This window comes from Drosophila mojavensis, unplaced genomic scaffold (genome assembly GCF_018153725.1).
Source record: "Drosophila mojavensis isolate 15081-1352.22 unplaced genomic scaffold, ASM1815372v1 contig_136, whole genome shotgun sequence".
Taxonomy (NCBI): Eukaryota; Metazoa; Arthropoda; class Insecta; order Diptera; family Drosophilidae; genus Drosophila; species Drosophila mojavensis.
The window spans coordinates 28,489,426-28,506,935 of record NW_025318667.1 but is presented as its reverse complement, the minus strand read 5'-3'; the positions used below and the strand labels follow the sequence as shown (position 1 = coordinate 28,506,935).

The 17,510-nt window shown below is 46.1% G+C and overlaps 1 protein-coding gene across 3 annotated transcripts in view; it reads right to left on the bottom strand.

Annotated features, from left to right (window-relative positions):
• Positions 1-1,488: 1,488 nt before the first annotated feature.
• LOC6584900 (transcription factor Sp9) overlaps positions 1,489-17,510 on the bottom strand; it is a 32,308-nt gene continuing 16,286 nt past the window's right edge. For 2 of the 3 annotated variants that reach the window (XM_032732267.2, XM_032732266.2), the window contains exons 2-3: positions 3,957-4,324; positions 1,489-3,718 (exon numbers count right to left, since the gene is read on the bottom strand). In XM_032732267.2, coding sequence (XP_032588158.1) covers positions 2,149-3,718; positions 3,957-4,324 — 1,938 coding nt within the window. In that variant the 3' untranslated portion in view covers positions 1,489-2,148. The remainder of the gene's footprint in view (positions 3,719-3,956; positions 4,325-17,510) is intronic. The other variant, XM_032732268.2, reaches the window with a different exon arrangement.

Sequence of the window (17,510 nt, the reverse complement as noted above, 5' to 3'; positions counted from 1 at the left end):
AATGCGCAGCTTAATCTACTCATAAGAGAAGCAAAGGAAAAAGCAAACCAAATCAAAAACAATCTGCACATACTTCAATTTCAATCTGCCCTTACCCCAATTTCCCGGCGACCCACTCATCCTTGATGGCATTTGAGCATTTGAGCATTGAGCTGACGTCGACCCCAGGCAACAAATCCACGGTAATAAAATTTAAATCACCCAAATAGCAGCCGGGCCCCCATAAGTAACTGGCGTAACCAAAGCAAATAGCGTAAACCGTAAAGCGTTTTTCTACCCGTCGCCTTTTTTCTACGTTTAAGTCGTTAACGACAAGGTTGGGCAGGCCGCCTCCGTTGACGCCCACAATGCAGCATTCCGACCGTCAAATGTTAAATAAACTGTCAGCCCACCCACCCAGCGGCCAAAACATCCAGCCCAGCAACCACCCGCAATCCACATGGCTCAGATCGGAAGTGTACGGCCCAGCATCCCCCCATGCAATGCATCCCCCTGCGCTCGCACGTACGTATACGAAGCCCGTTATCCCGGGCTGCTGCTGGCAAATTGATATTCATTGAGCCCGAGTCCAAGGGACAACAACACCATCAACAACAGCAAATGGTCATAACTGAAAGTTTTGTTACATTTATTTTTAATAAAATTTTGTAATTTTTTTTAATTTATTTTAAATATTTAATTTACATTTTGTTGTTTGTTGACAAAAAAAAAAAGTATTATCTATATATATGGATACATATATATGTATATATAACTGCATACGTGTGCACGTATGCACACTCACATACATTCGCGCATACATACACACATATACAGCTTAAAGTTGCTAAGTAAGTTTGATCTCGCTAAAGAGTTAAAAACTAGTCAAGCCCTAATTGTTTTTTGTTTTTGTTTCCTCCATTCACGTATACATATATGAAATGTAAGTGTAGTTAAATTCAAATACAAAAAAAAAAAAAAAAAAAACACATTTAGTTGCAAAATTGTAATGCACTAGCGTCTTAAATATAGTATGCATAGTTCGTATATGTATATTCATATTTTAAGTGGATAAAAAAAAGTAGTTTTTATTTAACAATTATTAAGATAATGCATATAGCGGGAGAAGAAGCACTGGCCACGCCTCCTAGCGCCTCCTTCACACTTGTCATGCATATTTAGCGTTCGATTGAAGCAAATCATTATTGTTTAGATTTACAATTTTGGTTTATTATCCTTAGTTTTAGAAATAATCGCTTTTGTTTTGTTTCTTTTTTTGTTTGTTATTTTTCCTTTCTTTTTCTTTTTGTTTTTCTTTTTTGTTTTTGCATAATTGGACTAGAAATATTATTTTAATAATATATAAGTTTAAACTATTTTTTGAATTGCTCACATAATGTTCAACAAATAATAATAATAATAATAATTGTTTACCTTTCATTGAAATCAGATTAGTTTTCATTATTCTTTCGATTCTTCAATTTTCAATTCTAGCTTGTCATTGTGTTAAGCATATTATATGTATATATATATATATGTATATATATAACTTTTGTAAACGCTGAGCATATTAATAAATCCATTTCTCTTAATAATTGTTTACCTAAGAACTATGAAAAAAAAAACTCTTTTTTGTAGCATACTTTATATCAATAGCAATAATTTTATGATTGTAAATTTGAGGATCGTTTGATATATATATGAAACTATATTCGTATAGACATCTAGAAATACATTAAATACATATATACAATAGGATATAAGCAGGACTTTAAGATATATATATATATATATATATATTATTTCATTTTTATTTTAAGAATTAGCAATTTGTGTGTGTGTTTTTTTTTAGTTGGTTTTCTTTTGTTAATTAAGATAGCGGAAACTTGTATTTAGCATTTCTAAGCCTTTTATGTACACGTAATATTTATTAAAACATACTAAAAAAAAAATTGCTTAGCTTTTATTTATATTTTTGTTTAAAAAAAAAATGCGAAATCCACAAAATAATTATTTTTACGAGTGCGTGTGTGTGTCATTATTGTATTAGTGTGTCGAGTGCTGTGCCACGCCCACTAATTATAGATGCGCCCAATGGTGGTGCACATTGAACTGCGTCCAGGAACCCATTTCTGTTCAATTGGTAAACAAAAAGGGTCCCAGCGATCCTCAAACCATCGGCGGCTTGATGTCTACCAGGGCGCTGTGGTCCAGACGCTGATCCAGACCGGGACTGGGTGCCGATGCGCCCACCAGGTGATGGTGATGGTGGTGCAGATGGGCATGTGGATGGGACTGCTGCTGCGAGAACTGTTGCTGCTGCTGCTGCTGCTGCTGTTGCTGCTGCTGTTGTTGCTGCTGCTGCTGCTGTTGCTGCTGCTGCTGTTGCTGTTGCTGCTGCTGGTGCGCCGACTGATGCGAATGCTGCTGATGCTGTTGCTGCTGATGTTGATGCAGCATCACCGGCGAGCCGCCCGCGGCGACCATCTGGTGCGGCGTGGCCAGGTGCAGACCGCCGCCCAGCAGGCTGCTGGACGTGCTGGAGGCGCTATGCGCATGCAGCGAGGTCGGGGTGCCGGGATGGCTGCCAGCTCGATTGCCGCCGGCACCGGAGCCAGAGCTGCCGTTGCCGGAGCCGGAGCTGGCGGAGCCACCCCCGCCGCCACCACCTGCGCCCGTCTGTTGGCCACTGGACGCGCCGCCCAACCCGTTCGACTCACCCGACTGATTGGCTGCCTCCTCAGAGTCGCTGCACGACTCCGAGGAGCCCTTTTTAATGCCATTCGGCGCCGTGCCATTGTGCGTCTTTACGTGCTTGGCCAGATGGTCGCTGCGCATAAAACGCTTGTTGCACACGGGGCAAGCAAAGCGCTTCTCGCCGGTATGTGTCCTCAAATGCCGCTGCAGCTCGTCGGAGCGCGTGAAGCGCTTGCCGCAGAACAGCCAGTTGCACACAAAGGGACGCTCGCCGGTGTGCCATCGCAGATGCGCCTTCAGATGCGACGTCTTACCGTACACCTTGCCGCAACCCGGAATATGGCAGGAGTGGATGTTCTTCTTGCGCAAGTGAACGCCGGCCGGGCCCAGGCGCTCCGCCTCCTGGCAGTTCGGGCAGTCGCAGGTCGCGCGGCCCGCGTACCGTCGCTGCGAGCGCGGAGAGGGCGTGGACGGGGTCGAGGCCTGCGGCGAGGCGGCCGTGGCCGCCGCCGACGGCGAGCTGTGCGGCAGCGAGAAGCCGCCCACCCCCTGCCCGGGCAGCATGCTCTTGTACGTGTCCTGCAGCAAGTGCTGGCCGGAGCCCAGCAGATGGGCCGTGTTCGACAGCGAGTGCGAGAGCGCCGAGCTGTAATCCGTGCCAGCGGCCGCGGCGCTCGCATAGTTGGCCATGGTCGAGTGCATGCCCGCCGCCGCTGCGCTGCCCATGTCCAGCCAGCTGCCGGCAGCGGCAGCGCTGTGCATGTCCCACCAGCCCGAGTTGACGCTGGCTGCCTCGGCGGCCTTGTGGGCGGACGCAGTCACCGCGTTGAAGGGCCAGTCGTACGGGTGGCGCGAGTAGACCGACCCGAACGCAGCGCCCTCCACCTTGCCCAACAGCCCCTGGTGCATGTGATGATTGTCGGCCACCATGCTGCCGGACGACGTGGACGTGTTGGGAAAGTACAGGTCGCTGCCGTATGCAGACGCCGAGGTGCCCACGGCCGCGCAGGACGAGGCGAGCGGACGACTGTAAGGATATATGCTGAAATTACTCACAAGTTGTATAAAGCATGCCGTTGTCTAGCCAACGCACAGTGGTCCACAAGCCGCCAGAACGCTAGCTGAGCAAAGGCCGCACGCAAGCGGACCCTCGAATTGCATGAAGAGGAGAGGAGGAGCCAGTCAGTCTGGATCCGGGCTCACTCTTCGGTGTGCTTGCTCATCCTTGGCTCAGCCAGATTCATAGGCATTGGACCACTGTGCGCCGTCGTGCTGCTTACCTAGCTGTGATGTTTACCATAGTGCTGCTGTTAGCACTGGACGAGAGGCTGCGCGATGTTTGCCCGCCGCTGCCTCCGCCACCGCCGCCTCCTCCGCCGCTGCCGCTGCCACTGGAGCTGGACGAGCTTGCCGCCGAGATGGCGCAGGGCGAGTGCTGGCCAACGCTGCTGCTGCCGCTGAGGCTAGATGCACCACCGCCGCCGGGTGCGTTGCTGCTACCTGCTGCCGGTGAATTGGGACTCTTCTTCCAGGGATGGAAACCCTTGCCGACGGCCGCATCGGCCAGCGGCGGCGGTGATTTGTTCGACAGCTTGTTGCACTGGGCGGCCAGCATGGCCAGCGGAGTGCCGCGCAGACTAGGATGATCCTAAAAAGAGCGTGAAGAAATTGGGGTACCGTCATTAAGTTGGGTTCAATGCAGTTGCCATGGGAACGGCTCAACTTCCTCTTTAGTTTTCTTAATTAACAAGCGCGTCTTTCGCTCGAATCTGAAAATTGTTTGAATTCTAATTAGTTATGCTCAATTTCATATCCTGTGTTGCGGCTCCTTTTCAGCCAGCACATCAACAGAGACGGGCAAGATTCCCAATCAGAAGGAAGCCAAAAACAAAAACAGAAATCCAAAAACCGTTTTAATGCCACCGACGCAACGTCGGCCCACGAAATTAATTCGCAACGTAAATCATATCGGAGATTTCACATTTTAAATGCCCGTTAAAAGTCCGCGCCTTTACGAGCTGCATTTCTCAGTAGGGTTCAGCGGAATTCCAGAAGCTCTGTAACCGGAATCATTCACGACATTATGTATATCAGCGTTTCAGGGGAAGTGCTCAAGACGTTTAAGGTCTTGGCTTTTATAGCTTTTAACTAACTTTAGTTACACACACACACTCTCACACACACACACGCACACGCACACGGACACAACATGTGCTGTGATTTCATTTAGTTGACTTTGACTTCCGCACAGCTGGGTCTCTCTCTCCCCCTCCCGCGCTCTCTGAAGAACAATAGGATCTCATTTGTGATCCTGGCTTTGTTCAACCTGCCCAGAACGAATTGCTGCTGTTGGCCTTGTCTAGCGATGCGGCAACATCCCCTGGGCACTTGTGCATCTATCTGGCTAACACTTCCAATTACTGTCCCTAGCTGTAGCCAAAATTGCAGTGTGATTGACGACGGTCAAGGATCAGCTCAGCCTTACCTGCCCAGTCTCAATCTGTTGGACGACGGCGGCTTATCCTTTCGCTGATCCTCGTCACACACATTTCGCCTGGCAGCTTCAGCATCTGTTTGATGCCCCCACCCGAAATTGTCAACAGAGCCGCCACAAATGTGATCGACTCGCGAAACTCAGCCGAATCCGCTTTGTCCACCCAGTAGTCAAGTGGCTGCCTGGCAGCCTGCCTGTCTGTCTAAGAGCATTAAGTCTGTGTTTTACAGTTCAGCTGTACCGTTGCTTAGCGGCCAATTTAGCGGCTAAGATTAGCTGTAGGAGGAGAAACAGCTAAGGCGGCAGCTAGCTAGCCGTGGCAGGCCGCAATCAGGCTGGCGCAGATTGAGGCCGCGGAAGCTGCTATTTGTCGAATAATTGCCGGGGTCGCCCAGCTACCCACAGGGAGCGCACTCGGGTTCATAGCCAACTGCAAATCGATAGCCGGCCCAGGCCGTTTCCGCATTGCTGCTGGCTGAGATTTCAGGCAGAGAGCGCCGATTGGGCGATTGGGGGATTGGGCGACTGTGCATTTCTGGTAGCCGGGTCGAAACTTGTTGTGGCACGTTTATAGCGATGTCGCTGTGGCTGCTATCGCCGCGCAATATGTCAGAGAGGTGCCACTGCCCCGCTGGCAGTATAATGATATTGGGGCCAGTCCAGTCACCGTGCAAGAGCACAGAATGAATGGTGGAAAGGATGAGCCGTGCAGTCAAAACAGAAAGCCATCGTCGCGACGTTGGCCACCGAACTACTTTGGCCCCGAATCCGAGCAGAGCCAGAGCCAGAGCCAAAGCCAAAGCCAGGCCAGGCCTAACCCGCACCGGAGCCAACATAATTGGAGCAATTTCAACGTCGTGCAACTGCGCACATGGCTCCCTGCAGAGTGCAGAGTGAGCTCGAGTGTGTGGCAAGAAAATTATACAAAATGATATCGGGCAGGCAGTAAGCCAGTAAGTCAGTTAGTTAGTTAGTTAGCTAATCAGTTAGCCAGTCAATCAAGTCTCTGCAAATTTAAATGCTAGATGATTTGATTCATCGATTAGCACAGCAGCTAAAAGCCAAGTCAGAGTTTGTCCGACCAGGTGACTGCTCTGTACCCGATAAGACATTGGACTAAGTTACTTGCTTTATGGGAAAAGGTCAGCTTTGAGTCTGACAACATCCAGCTCCAATGCTCGAATATAGAAGAACTGACAGTCAGGCAGCTCACTTGCTCTTCTACTGTTAGTGGTATGGTGCTGTAAGTGAGAAGTCCCATGGAACTCAATTCAAATAGAAGAAATCATATCACGAGTTAGCTATAAGTAGCACTCGATGAGAACTACGCTCTATAGATTAAATAACATCTAGGATATTCACTGATTCACTGTTTAAGTTACTGTTACTGTTACCTACCTCCACCTCTACCGCTCGAAGGTAGTACTCCGCTCTAGAGCTTGAATGAAGTTATCCTCTTCCGGGAGCACTAACAAGAAAGTCCTCTTTAGGCCAATTAGACTTGAAGTAATAACTGTCTCTTTCACTTAAAGCCAATGCAGAATGCCAAACTCACGTGAGCCCGGTGCCTGCCAAGGAGCTACACCTACGCTTCATCACTGTCCACCCTCTATTGTTTGGCACGGTAAACAACAAGTGCCCCAATTCGAATCGCTTACAATATTTAACAATTTGTTTAGCATTTGTGCGCCATAGGGGGCGCCATTGGCGCCAGGCTTTCGTTCCGCGGCCATCCAACATGACCAAATTAGCGCGGCGAGCCACTGCAACGCCCCACGGCTTGACTGTGGACAGAGTTGTGGATGTGGATGTGGCCGTGGCTGTGGCTATGGCTGTGGCTGTGGCTGTGGCTGTAAAGGTGAATGCGGCTGCAGGGGAAAAGGGCTTAGGCCGATCGGAACCGTACTTAACCGGGCCAAATTGAAAGGAGACAGACCTATACCTATAGATACACAAACACATATGCAGCAAACACAAAATGAATAATAAATTGTTTTTCAACTTGATGTTGTTGGGCCATAATAACAACAACAACAACAACAACAACAACAACAGCAACAGCAACAATGAGCTGTCCATTATCTCGGCTCTCGCTCCCTCTCAGTTACTGACGGTCCCTCCTCCACTTAGTTTCTCCACTAGCCCTCTGACTGCGACATCAAAGAGAAGCGCGTCTGCCCACAACGAATTTAGATTTTTGTTCTTTTTTTGTCCATGTTTTCATTTTTACTACCGCTGCAGTTTGTTGCGCTCGTTACTCTGCAGTTGGTCTAAGTGCGCCATCTCTCTCCCACTCGCACCGCTCTCTCTGCTGCTCGTTGCCCGCCACTCACACCGCTGTAAATCATTAGCAGCGACACCTGCTGTGAAAATTATGACACCGCCTCCGATTGATGTAGCCAACTTATTGCCGGCTATCGCACAAAAGGTGCTGAACCTGCAGCGCCGTCGTTGATAGCGCCTGCTGTGATCAGTTTCCCGGTTCCGACGGTTCCGACGGCTCCGACGGTTCCAGTTGCCAGATTCACCGATCCCCGCCACCTGCTGCGCCAGCCAAATTTGTTTAGCTCGCGCCTCTCCATGCTCGCCTTTGAGGTTCCGTTCGGGAGCCCTAAGGGTCAAATGACATTTAACTATTTTAATTAGCCACTTCATATGCCGACCACCTGAGATAAGGCCGGCCGCAGCGGGCACCCAAGTGAAGTGACAATTGCCCTGATTACCAGCTAAGAATCAAGATAAGGAGCATCTACAATAATTGATGGGCCTCTAAGCGATAGGACCATCCACGTGTCTGGCCCAATTCGAGCTGAGCTTGCGCTCTGAAAGAGGCAAAGGCAAGTCTACTGGCCAAGTTAGACCAAAGTTTCTGTGTCTTTGTTGCTCCTCGGCCAACTTTTACTATCCTGTCGCAATCGAATGCCATATTTCAAGTCGCAAAGACGCGCACCTTGTTGCTAGCCAATCAATAGAGCTGAGCCGTGTGTTCAATGCGCCATAATTTAAATGATTTACCCGGGCCATAAACAGTCTCAAAGCTGGCCAGCTGTCCAACTGTCCAACTGTCCAACTGGCCAATTGGACGACTGAGCAACTGGAAAGTGCAGTAAACGCCACTCGTCTCTAATCGAAACAGGTCGTTAATTTGGGCGAATGTTCGCGGCCGTAACGGCGCCAATTGTCTAAATAAAATAACAGCAAACAGTAAAACTTGAAATTGTGGCAGTGCGCAGACATGAGAACGGGCTAACGTCGGGCTACTCGAATACGCGACTCGCAGAGCGGATGAGGCTTAACTGGTGTGCGCACCGGGAACAGGAATGGGAATGGGAATGGGAATGGCAATTGGAGCCTACAGACAGGGATTGGCGGTCGGGGTTCATAGGCAATTAAAAAGTTCATTGGTTTTATTCAGCAGGATAGGCTGGCTGCTTGGCTGGCTTGCCTTGGTTTGACTTGAGTTGAGCTGGCTCGGCGGCTAACCAGAAGCACGAACATTGCTATCCGCCTGCCCCTGGGGGCAGGCTGTGAAGGACGCGACAGGCTCCTTTCGAGCCTTTGCCATTAGCATGTAAAGTGTAAACTAATGGCTTTAATTTTGGTCGGCTGGACAGCAGCGTGGGAAAAGCAGAGCAACTTGCCCGACTGCATGAAGCATGGAGCATGGAGGATGGGGCAAGCTGACGATGAGGCATATCGAAGTGCTGCAGCGCTTAACTTCTATCTAAGAAGTTTATTAAAAAGAATCGCACAGAAGTTGCCTGGCCCGTCCAGGCCACGGACAGGACAGAACAGGACAGAACAGGACTGGACAGGCGGCGGCAGTAAGCTCAGCGCGAATCAGGCAAATATTAAGTAGCCTCTGCGGCTGGGCCGGGCTGGGCCGTTGGCTTGCCAACTTTGTCTGAGGGCCGCAGCGTAGTCCTAAGTTCCTTGGAACTGGTCCAGGCTGCGACGGCTCCTCTCGCCATAAGTAAGCCATACGCAAAAACTCATTAACAATGACGCAGCCGCCGCAAACGGGCCTCAAAAATAACAATAACAGCAACAGCAACAGCAACAGCCACAGCCACAGCAACTAAGGCAACAAAAATTAATGGAGTTTCATCATAATTTTTTGTTTTTTTTTCATATATATTTTGTGTTGTTGTTTTGTTGTTTTTTATCTGCCAGCCAAAAACGACCCATTTTGTTGTTGAGGCTGCTGTTTTTATTATTTATTATTTTTGCGAAATCTTAAAATGCGAAGCCGACTTGAGTTAGTCTGGGGCAAAGATAATTACAGCTATGGCATGGGCTCAATATTCGCTGCACACACACACACACACACACACACTCACACACAGCTGTAGCTGGGCAGCGTGTTATAGCCATAGCCCGAATTGATGAAGTGCATTAAAGTGTCTTTATAGTGCGGCAACAACTTTAACCCGAGCCCGAACATGAACCCGAATTAAAATCTGAACCCGATCCCGATTCCGATCCCTATGAACCATCGCATTAATATGTGCCTTTAATTTAGAGGATGCGGCGCACTCTATTGCCAGTGCCACCCGCCTCCCCCTCGGCCAGAGGACATTGGCCAAATGGCGCTGTCTTAAATGTCATGATTAACTGACCGCTCATTAAGGCCATATGATAGAGATAGTCTCCTTCATCCTGATGTGGGGTGTGCCTTAGAGCCGGAGATCAACCCTCAATGGGGTCAAATTTAATGTCTCTCATATTGCAATTAATTTGAACTCTTGGCCGGCGCGAAGTGGGTGGCTCGTGGCGCTGATTGAGCGCTGTCTGCAAGTAATTGGGGTTGCTTCCACTTTTCAATTATGCGCCGCAGTCGCAGAGGCGTGAGTGGCAATCGCTGCACAGCCAAGCTGACTTTATGGCCAACGCATTTTACGGTTACTCACTCTGATTTCCCCATCGAATTGCGCTCTAACTGCGTAGCTGCGAGTAAGAGACCTGTGGAGAGCTGTGGAGAGCTGTGGAGAGCTGTGGAGAGCTGCCGAGAGTGCATGAGACAGAGCACAGTCAAAGAGATTGGATGAGAGTCACCATTCGTAATGCATTCTCATCTTAATATTCGTTTATCTGTTTATTTATTACTTATATTTCATTTACTTCCTATATACAACATTGTACCATTCTATTTGCTGGCAACAGCACCGACCATAGATGGGTTCTCTATAGATTTCGGAAGAGTTTTCAACTCTCTTCTTTGACCTCGGTACTATTTCACTGAATGTTAAGGGCGAAGGGCTAGAAGAGCTTAACTGGACTAGAAGAGAGTGACCTATGCCGTTATGTTGAGCCTCTTCAGTTATCCGAAAATTATATTAAGTCCGATAATACTAAATTAAACTAAATTGCCTTGGTTTATGAGCAACGAAATTCAGTTTCGTAATGTCTTAAACCATTTAAAGTTATAATGATAATAATTTTTCATGATTTACTTCACATTCGATTTATGTACTCTTAGGTGTTAATAAACTGTGATCAAATAAAATTCCTATTTAATGAAACCAACGACAAAGCAATAGCAATAGCAATGGTCTTGTGCATTGATCTCCACACACATCTCCACCTCATCCTCTCTGGAGTGGATAAAACTGGAACGAATTCTAATGAAATTCCTGCACAATGATCTGCAGGGCGACTGCACTCCAGAATGTATATCCCGTTGAGTCTTAATCTGGAGCATATTTGTATACTACCAAAAATACACTGCAAAGCAATAACGACCCGATATGAAACTTATTTGGCAAGCCCTTGAAATATTCGCAACTTTGTAGAAAGTTCAACAAATTTTGATTAATTACCAAAAAAATTTTGCGCCCTCCGTCGCAGACTTTATCGGCTTTTGGGCCAAGTTGTAATGCACTTAGAGCCTGCTTAAAAGTCATAATCATTGGATGTCCATCAAATGTGGTGCAGAGGAGGAGCTGCTCAGGCAGCGCAGCTCAGACGGCAACAAATTCATCGAGTCATTAGCTAACAACAAAAACAACAAAAGCAATTTGGCAATTTAGCCCCTTAAATAAAAAATGTTTTAGTTGCTCGTTGTTGACTGTTGGCTGTTGGCTGTTGGTTGCTGGTAGTTGGTTGTTGGCTGTTGCAGGTGTTGTTGTTATTGCGCATTTAAGGCCTCAAGTGCTGGCTGAAGCGCTGCTGAAAGCCGAAGGGAGAAGCCGCCCCATGCCAAGCTCTTGGCAACTACCCCGCAGGCTCGCGAGCCAAGGCCAATAATTAAGTTGAAGTAAACGGGTTTATTAGGCAGCCAATAATTGAATTGGTTATTAGGTGGCAACAATTGTCACTCATCTAAAGGCAAAGATGCTTACACACACAAATGTAGAATATACTACATACATCGAAATGGAAGACATTCGAGATATTTGAATATTCCCTCAGCTCATTTGACGCCGCCAGCTCCAGCGTGAAATTGAGCCTCACAGAGAAGCTTCTTAAACCAGTTGCTGTATTGTATTATGCATGTATATATGTATCTTCCTCTTCTTCTTCTTCTTCTTCTTCTGCTTCGGCTTTTGCTTCTCTTTCTTTTACTACTTCTTTGTATTCACATATGCTATAGCATAATTATCAACTTTAATATTATTCTTTATTTATGCATCTATGCGTTGCTTTAATTGCCGCAATTAAATTAAAAAAGAAGAAAAACGAAGAAGAAGAAGCAGCAGCAGAAAAAATTGTAGTTATGTTCGGCTCGCTGCTGTTGCATGTGGCCCAATGTCTGGCAGAGTGATCGCCCGCCTAATACCCTGTACCCACAGCTTGGGCACCCAAATCTATCAGCGATTCCCACACCATTTACAAGTGTGTCTTCGCGCCTGCAATTAGCCTAGGCCGCGCTCACAAATGCATGAACTGGGCCTCTTTAATGATCGCAGCTATTTCTCAGCGAGACTGGCGGCATTCCTCTCTCTTCTCTGCCTCTCTGCCTCTCTGCTTCTCTGCTTTGGCACCTGGCGAAGAGTTACCTCTTTATATCCCATTTCAGCTGATTTCTATCTGTCCATCGATCCATCGCCTCTTCGTGGCTAACAAGAGCGAGACCAACTCGAAAAAAAAGAGCTCTTTTTTTGCTTTTGCCATTTTATCATCGGCGCATGCTAAGCAAGTTAACATTTCTGAAACTTTTTAAATGAAAGCTTAATTTTAACAAATATTTACACAAACAGATAAAAATCTTTTGCTCATTTTGTTTATAGTACGAACAAATTTATACGTCGCCGCAAGCTGTCGATGCTCATGTCGATGATCAGGCAATCATGATCATGACTGCGACTGGTTCTTGAACTGAAACCGAAACTGAGACGTTGCCGTAGCAGGAGACGGAGCGGGAGAGAGCGAGAGACCTGGGACTTGCACGGGGGCTGACACTATATAGAGGTGAAGCTGCTTGAGAGCGGACAGAGCCACTTTCTTAGACAACTCGACAAGTTAGTCAAGTCAAGCCAAGTCGAGTCGAGTCAAGTCGAGTCGTTGCGAGTCAAGACAAGTCAAGTCGACTCGAATCACTCAATACTCAAGTCGTAGCAGCTTTATTGAGTTCGTCATCCATGTGGCTAACACACACACACGCACACGCACACACACACACGCACACACATACACATCCATGTGTAGGTGTCCAGAGCTGTATGTCTTTATTATCATAATGAGGCTGATTGAATGCAAGTTGATATCGATATTTATGGCGCGCCAATGTGTATATTGGCTCTGAGCGTATGGGAATTCTCGCAAAGCACTTTACAATGTCGCATTGATGGATTGCTAAACGAGAATAAAGCTGGTTTATTCACTTATTAGTGGCAGCAATTACCGCAGGGGTGCTGAAAGCTGTTTAGCTCAGAGGCGAAAGCTGTTGTTGCAAAAAAACTTTCTACAATCAGTGGGAAGCGGCATGGAAAAGGGTCGCAACTGCAATATAATATAATCAAAAATTAATAAAAGTATAATAACATGCTGCATAGCCAGGAATCGGGGCGAGTTTTACAGTCTTCAACGATGGCTCAGCCATAGCTAGTCAATCATTTCTAGTGTTGACTGTACAGCGCTCGGCAAATGGCCATTTGGGCGGCTGCACACGCGGCGCAATGAGGCCAAATGATTCAATTGGCGCAGTAGGAGCGGAAGGTCAGAGCCGCATCGGCTCTGAATATGAGCGAGGCGTAATGAAAGGAGAGGCAGGAGGTAGCTGCCAAATGGCAGCGCATTTGATGGATGGCATGGGATCGAAATCGCTCGATGGGATTGGACGGGGATGTTCTCAGCCGCTGAGAAGCTGTGAGAAGGTAGTGCAGGCCGGAGCAGAGCAGAGCAGAGCAGAGCAGAGCAGGGTAGGCAGCCAGGCAGCGAAGCAGTTTAAGTTAAGCTGAGTTCCGGCGTCCTACCCTCGGCCAAATGTGCAACTTTGTAGCAAATTAGCAACTATCCCAAAACATGAGCAAACACACAAATGGAGAGCCCTTTGTTGAATAAAAAGTGCCGTTGCGATTATCACCGCAGGATGTCCAGGGTGGCCAGGTACCAGCCGGCGAGCGGAAAAGAGATGGCAACAGTGTAGTGCAAAAAACGAGATCAGCCAGCACTCTCGACACCGTATATGCATAAATAGAATAAATCCTCAGCCATAAGATCATCCGCTTTGCGCGCACAATGCCCGAAATCCTTTAATGCGCCAGCCAAGCAGCGCCTGCTAAATAAACACAGCATTGTGCCGGGCGATTGGCCAAGAGCGCTGCTCTAAATCTGCTGCCTAATGAGCGATTTCGGTCAAGTACCTCATACAGGCCGGAGCCTCGACAAACATGCCACACAATGGCCATTATCCCCTGCCACTTGACCAGCCGTGGCCAGCAGAATGGCAACAATAGCCGACATGGTCTTAAATAAACAACCAAACTGCGCTGGCATAGTTGCATGGGCCTAAAACAACAGCAACAACAGCAGCAGGAGCAGAGACAACAAACAGGCATGAGTCGAAAATTCCTAGCCGCAATTCTGGCAAATTTCGATTTTCGTACATATTTATACACATATATATACATATTTATATGCATATGTATATGTATATGTATATGTATATGTATATGTATGTATATCCTCAACAAGCCGAAAATCGTTAAACGTTTTTCACTTCAATCTCCAGTGGCGCAGGCAGGCGCAGACGCACTTAAAAGCTAGTTTCCTGACACGCCCCCTATATCATACATCGGAATTGGCGGGCCGACTGGAGTGGCTTACTATATACTATATCGCCGACCCCACTGCAGCCGAGTCCCGTTATCATTAAAGCCACGCGAAAGTGTTCTAATTGTAAAACTTTTGCCATGCCAGCCGAGCTGAGGCGAGGTAAGGCGAGGTGAGGTGGGGACTGGCTCTTGTTATTGCAGTAAGGCTGGCTGACTGGCTGACTGGCTGACAGTCAGTCCGCAACCGCGTGTTTGTGGTAATTGCAAATTGCTGTGGCATGCAGCTGCAGCCCCTCGACCAAGTCAACGAAAATCCCCCACCAAGCGGGCTACGGCGCGGTGTATAGCTCGGCTTTCGCGTTTCGAGTTGGGCTTTAAATTAAAAGTGACAAGTATTTACTAAGCGATAGGTCTGTCCAAAAACTCACATATGCATGCACGGCACGATCGCCTACGAGTCTTCAAGTCGATGCAGCCCTATTGCACGGGCTGAAGGGGTATTGAACGGCTTGCGTTTTGGGGCCACAACAGAATGGCCAATTCATTTGTCCGATCGTTGCGTGACTGCAGCCATAATACATATCCATAAATCAGGCGCAATAATATCGCCGCATTGTTGCTTTATTCGCTCCTATTTACCCGGAGTTATTAAAATAAATCTGCAGCCGGCGCAGGCTGCGATTATGCAGCTAATCACATTTTAGCCCGCTTCGTGTCATTGCCATATAAATGCGTATCACATTTGTCACACTGTCACGCCCCGGCCTGTCGCCACAGCAAAACATTGTGCATCATTGTGCTAAACGTGCGACAATGTGTGTTCAGCCAACAGTAGCCAATCCGCCATCCACAATCGGCAATCGACGCGGATTCGCGGGAAACAGGCGAGGATCGAAGGCGTCGTCTGCAGCAGCCGAATGTGTTTATAATTGGATATTCAAATCAACGCAGAGCCGGGCTTAACTTGCTGATAAATTGCAGAACGCTGCATCATAAAACCAGTAACTGATATTACTACTGCTGCTGCGGTTGCTGCTGTCACTGCCACTGCCACTAGCGCAGCAGCAGCGGCAGCAGCAGAAGCAGCAAGAGAGACAACACAACAGACACTTTGACTGTCCGTCCGGCTGTCTGCGCACATGCCTACCTCGAGCTTATTTGATTTGGCCACATGAATATATGGGACTTATGGCCCAGCTCGCAGCTTGAACTGGATCTCGGACTCTCGACTTGGGCAACGCGCCCCGCTGCGCGCTATCCAGTTGCTTTGGTCAATACACAAAACGCTGTGGATTTTGTTTTGTTGCTCTGCTGCTGTCTGTGTGTCTCAGTCTCAGTCTCAGTCTCAGTCTCTGTCTCTGGCTTGGGCCCGCTGGTGCTGCGACTGGGGCCTCTTTTGCATATTCATTTAGAGTGGTAGTCGGCAGAACACCAGTAGCCAATTACCTGGCAGTTAAGGTTGCACCAATTCGTTTAATAATAAATAATTAAACACATGCATATGTGCATACAAAGCCTCAGCGCTGAGCCAAGTGGCCGGCCGGCCGGCCGAAAGGGGAGCTCGATCGGCTTGAGTTGTTCAACTTTATAGCCAATTCACAAAGTAATCAAAGAGTGTATATTGCTTACATAAACTAAACACGAGATAAATGCCATAAATTGTCAAATCTCATTTTCATTTTTGGCACTCTGCACAGTGTATTGCCCAGTCGATGTTAGTCGTCCACTCGTAGCCATGCATGCTTGTCTCATTTGATGTTTATGTGCACACTGACCACCAAAAAGCAATGCTCGACGCCAGCTGTTGAATTTGATTAATGGCCGTGTGACAAAGCAAGAGCTGTGTGTCTATTAATTATATTTATAGTTTTTTTTTTTTCTCTCTATTTCAAATTTTCAATATTTGTTCAGTGAACGATTATAAAAAAAAAGGTATTTACTTTATAAATATACATAGATAATTAAAAATAGCGTGCTAAAAATTTAAATGCAACTAAATTAAAGGTAATATAAAGCAGCGACAATATGAATTATTATAGAATATTTAAGTTTAATATTTAATTTTCATATTTAACTGTCAATTATATTTCACTTATTGATTAAATAAGCAATTATTAAAATATATAAATTAATTCATTTTGATTGAATTCAAATTATTATTCGAGAATACAATTTATAATTGTTTAATATACATATTTGTATATATTATATACACATGTGTTTATTTTGAAATAACTAGCAGTAAGAGCAACATGCAATTTGAAATTTGAAATTTTGAAAAACAAACAAAAATTATTTGTTTTTATTTTTATTTATTTATGTTATATAAATATATTTAATCCATTTGAAATTTAAGAAGAAAATATAAATAAATACATATGTATATCTGAATACAAATTAAAATTAAAATTTAGCTAAGTAAAATATATTATATGCATTTTACATCATATAATAAATGAGACATAAAATTCTTATTCCATCGTGTTGCCAGTTTATGATGATAGTCATCATATTATAACACATTTATATCTCCAATTCTTTTAATTAAGATCATTATTTAAATGAATTGTGCACAGCCTAAAGAGGACCATTCTTATTATCTATGTATTGATGAGAATGTGTGTGATATATTATCGAGTATATCGATAAAGAACATAAGAGTGGTGCCAGATAAAATTTAGCTAGCAGAAAGAATAATCGGTTATATCAATCAGCTCTATTAAAAAATCTCATTTAGAATTAAATTGGAATTTTCCTTAAGTCAATATTTGTTCTACACTCGAGCAACTGATAAAAGCCGTCTTCATGATTTCGATTCAAATTGAAATGAAAGCCGACAGTGATTAATAAATCAAGCTGCTGCTGAAGAAGATCACAAATTGACGCTTGCCTCTCCTCTGTCCACAGCTGACGACCTTCCCCAGCAGCCGGTGGCACCGTCAAGAAATCAGCATAAGTCGTTAGCTGGCCATTGGGAAATGCTAAGCAAGGGAGTTATGAATGCTGTTTAATGACTCAATGAATTAAAAATGTGTGTTTGCCATATTGTTTCGCGGAGTGTGACTATCTATTGCCATTGTGGCTGGCGATTGGCGTTTGGCGTTTGCCTTTTGGTGTTTGGTGTC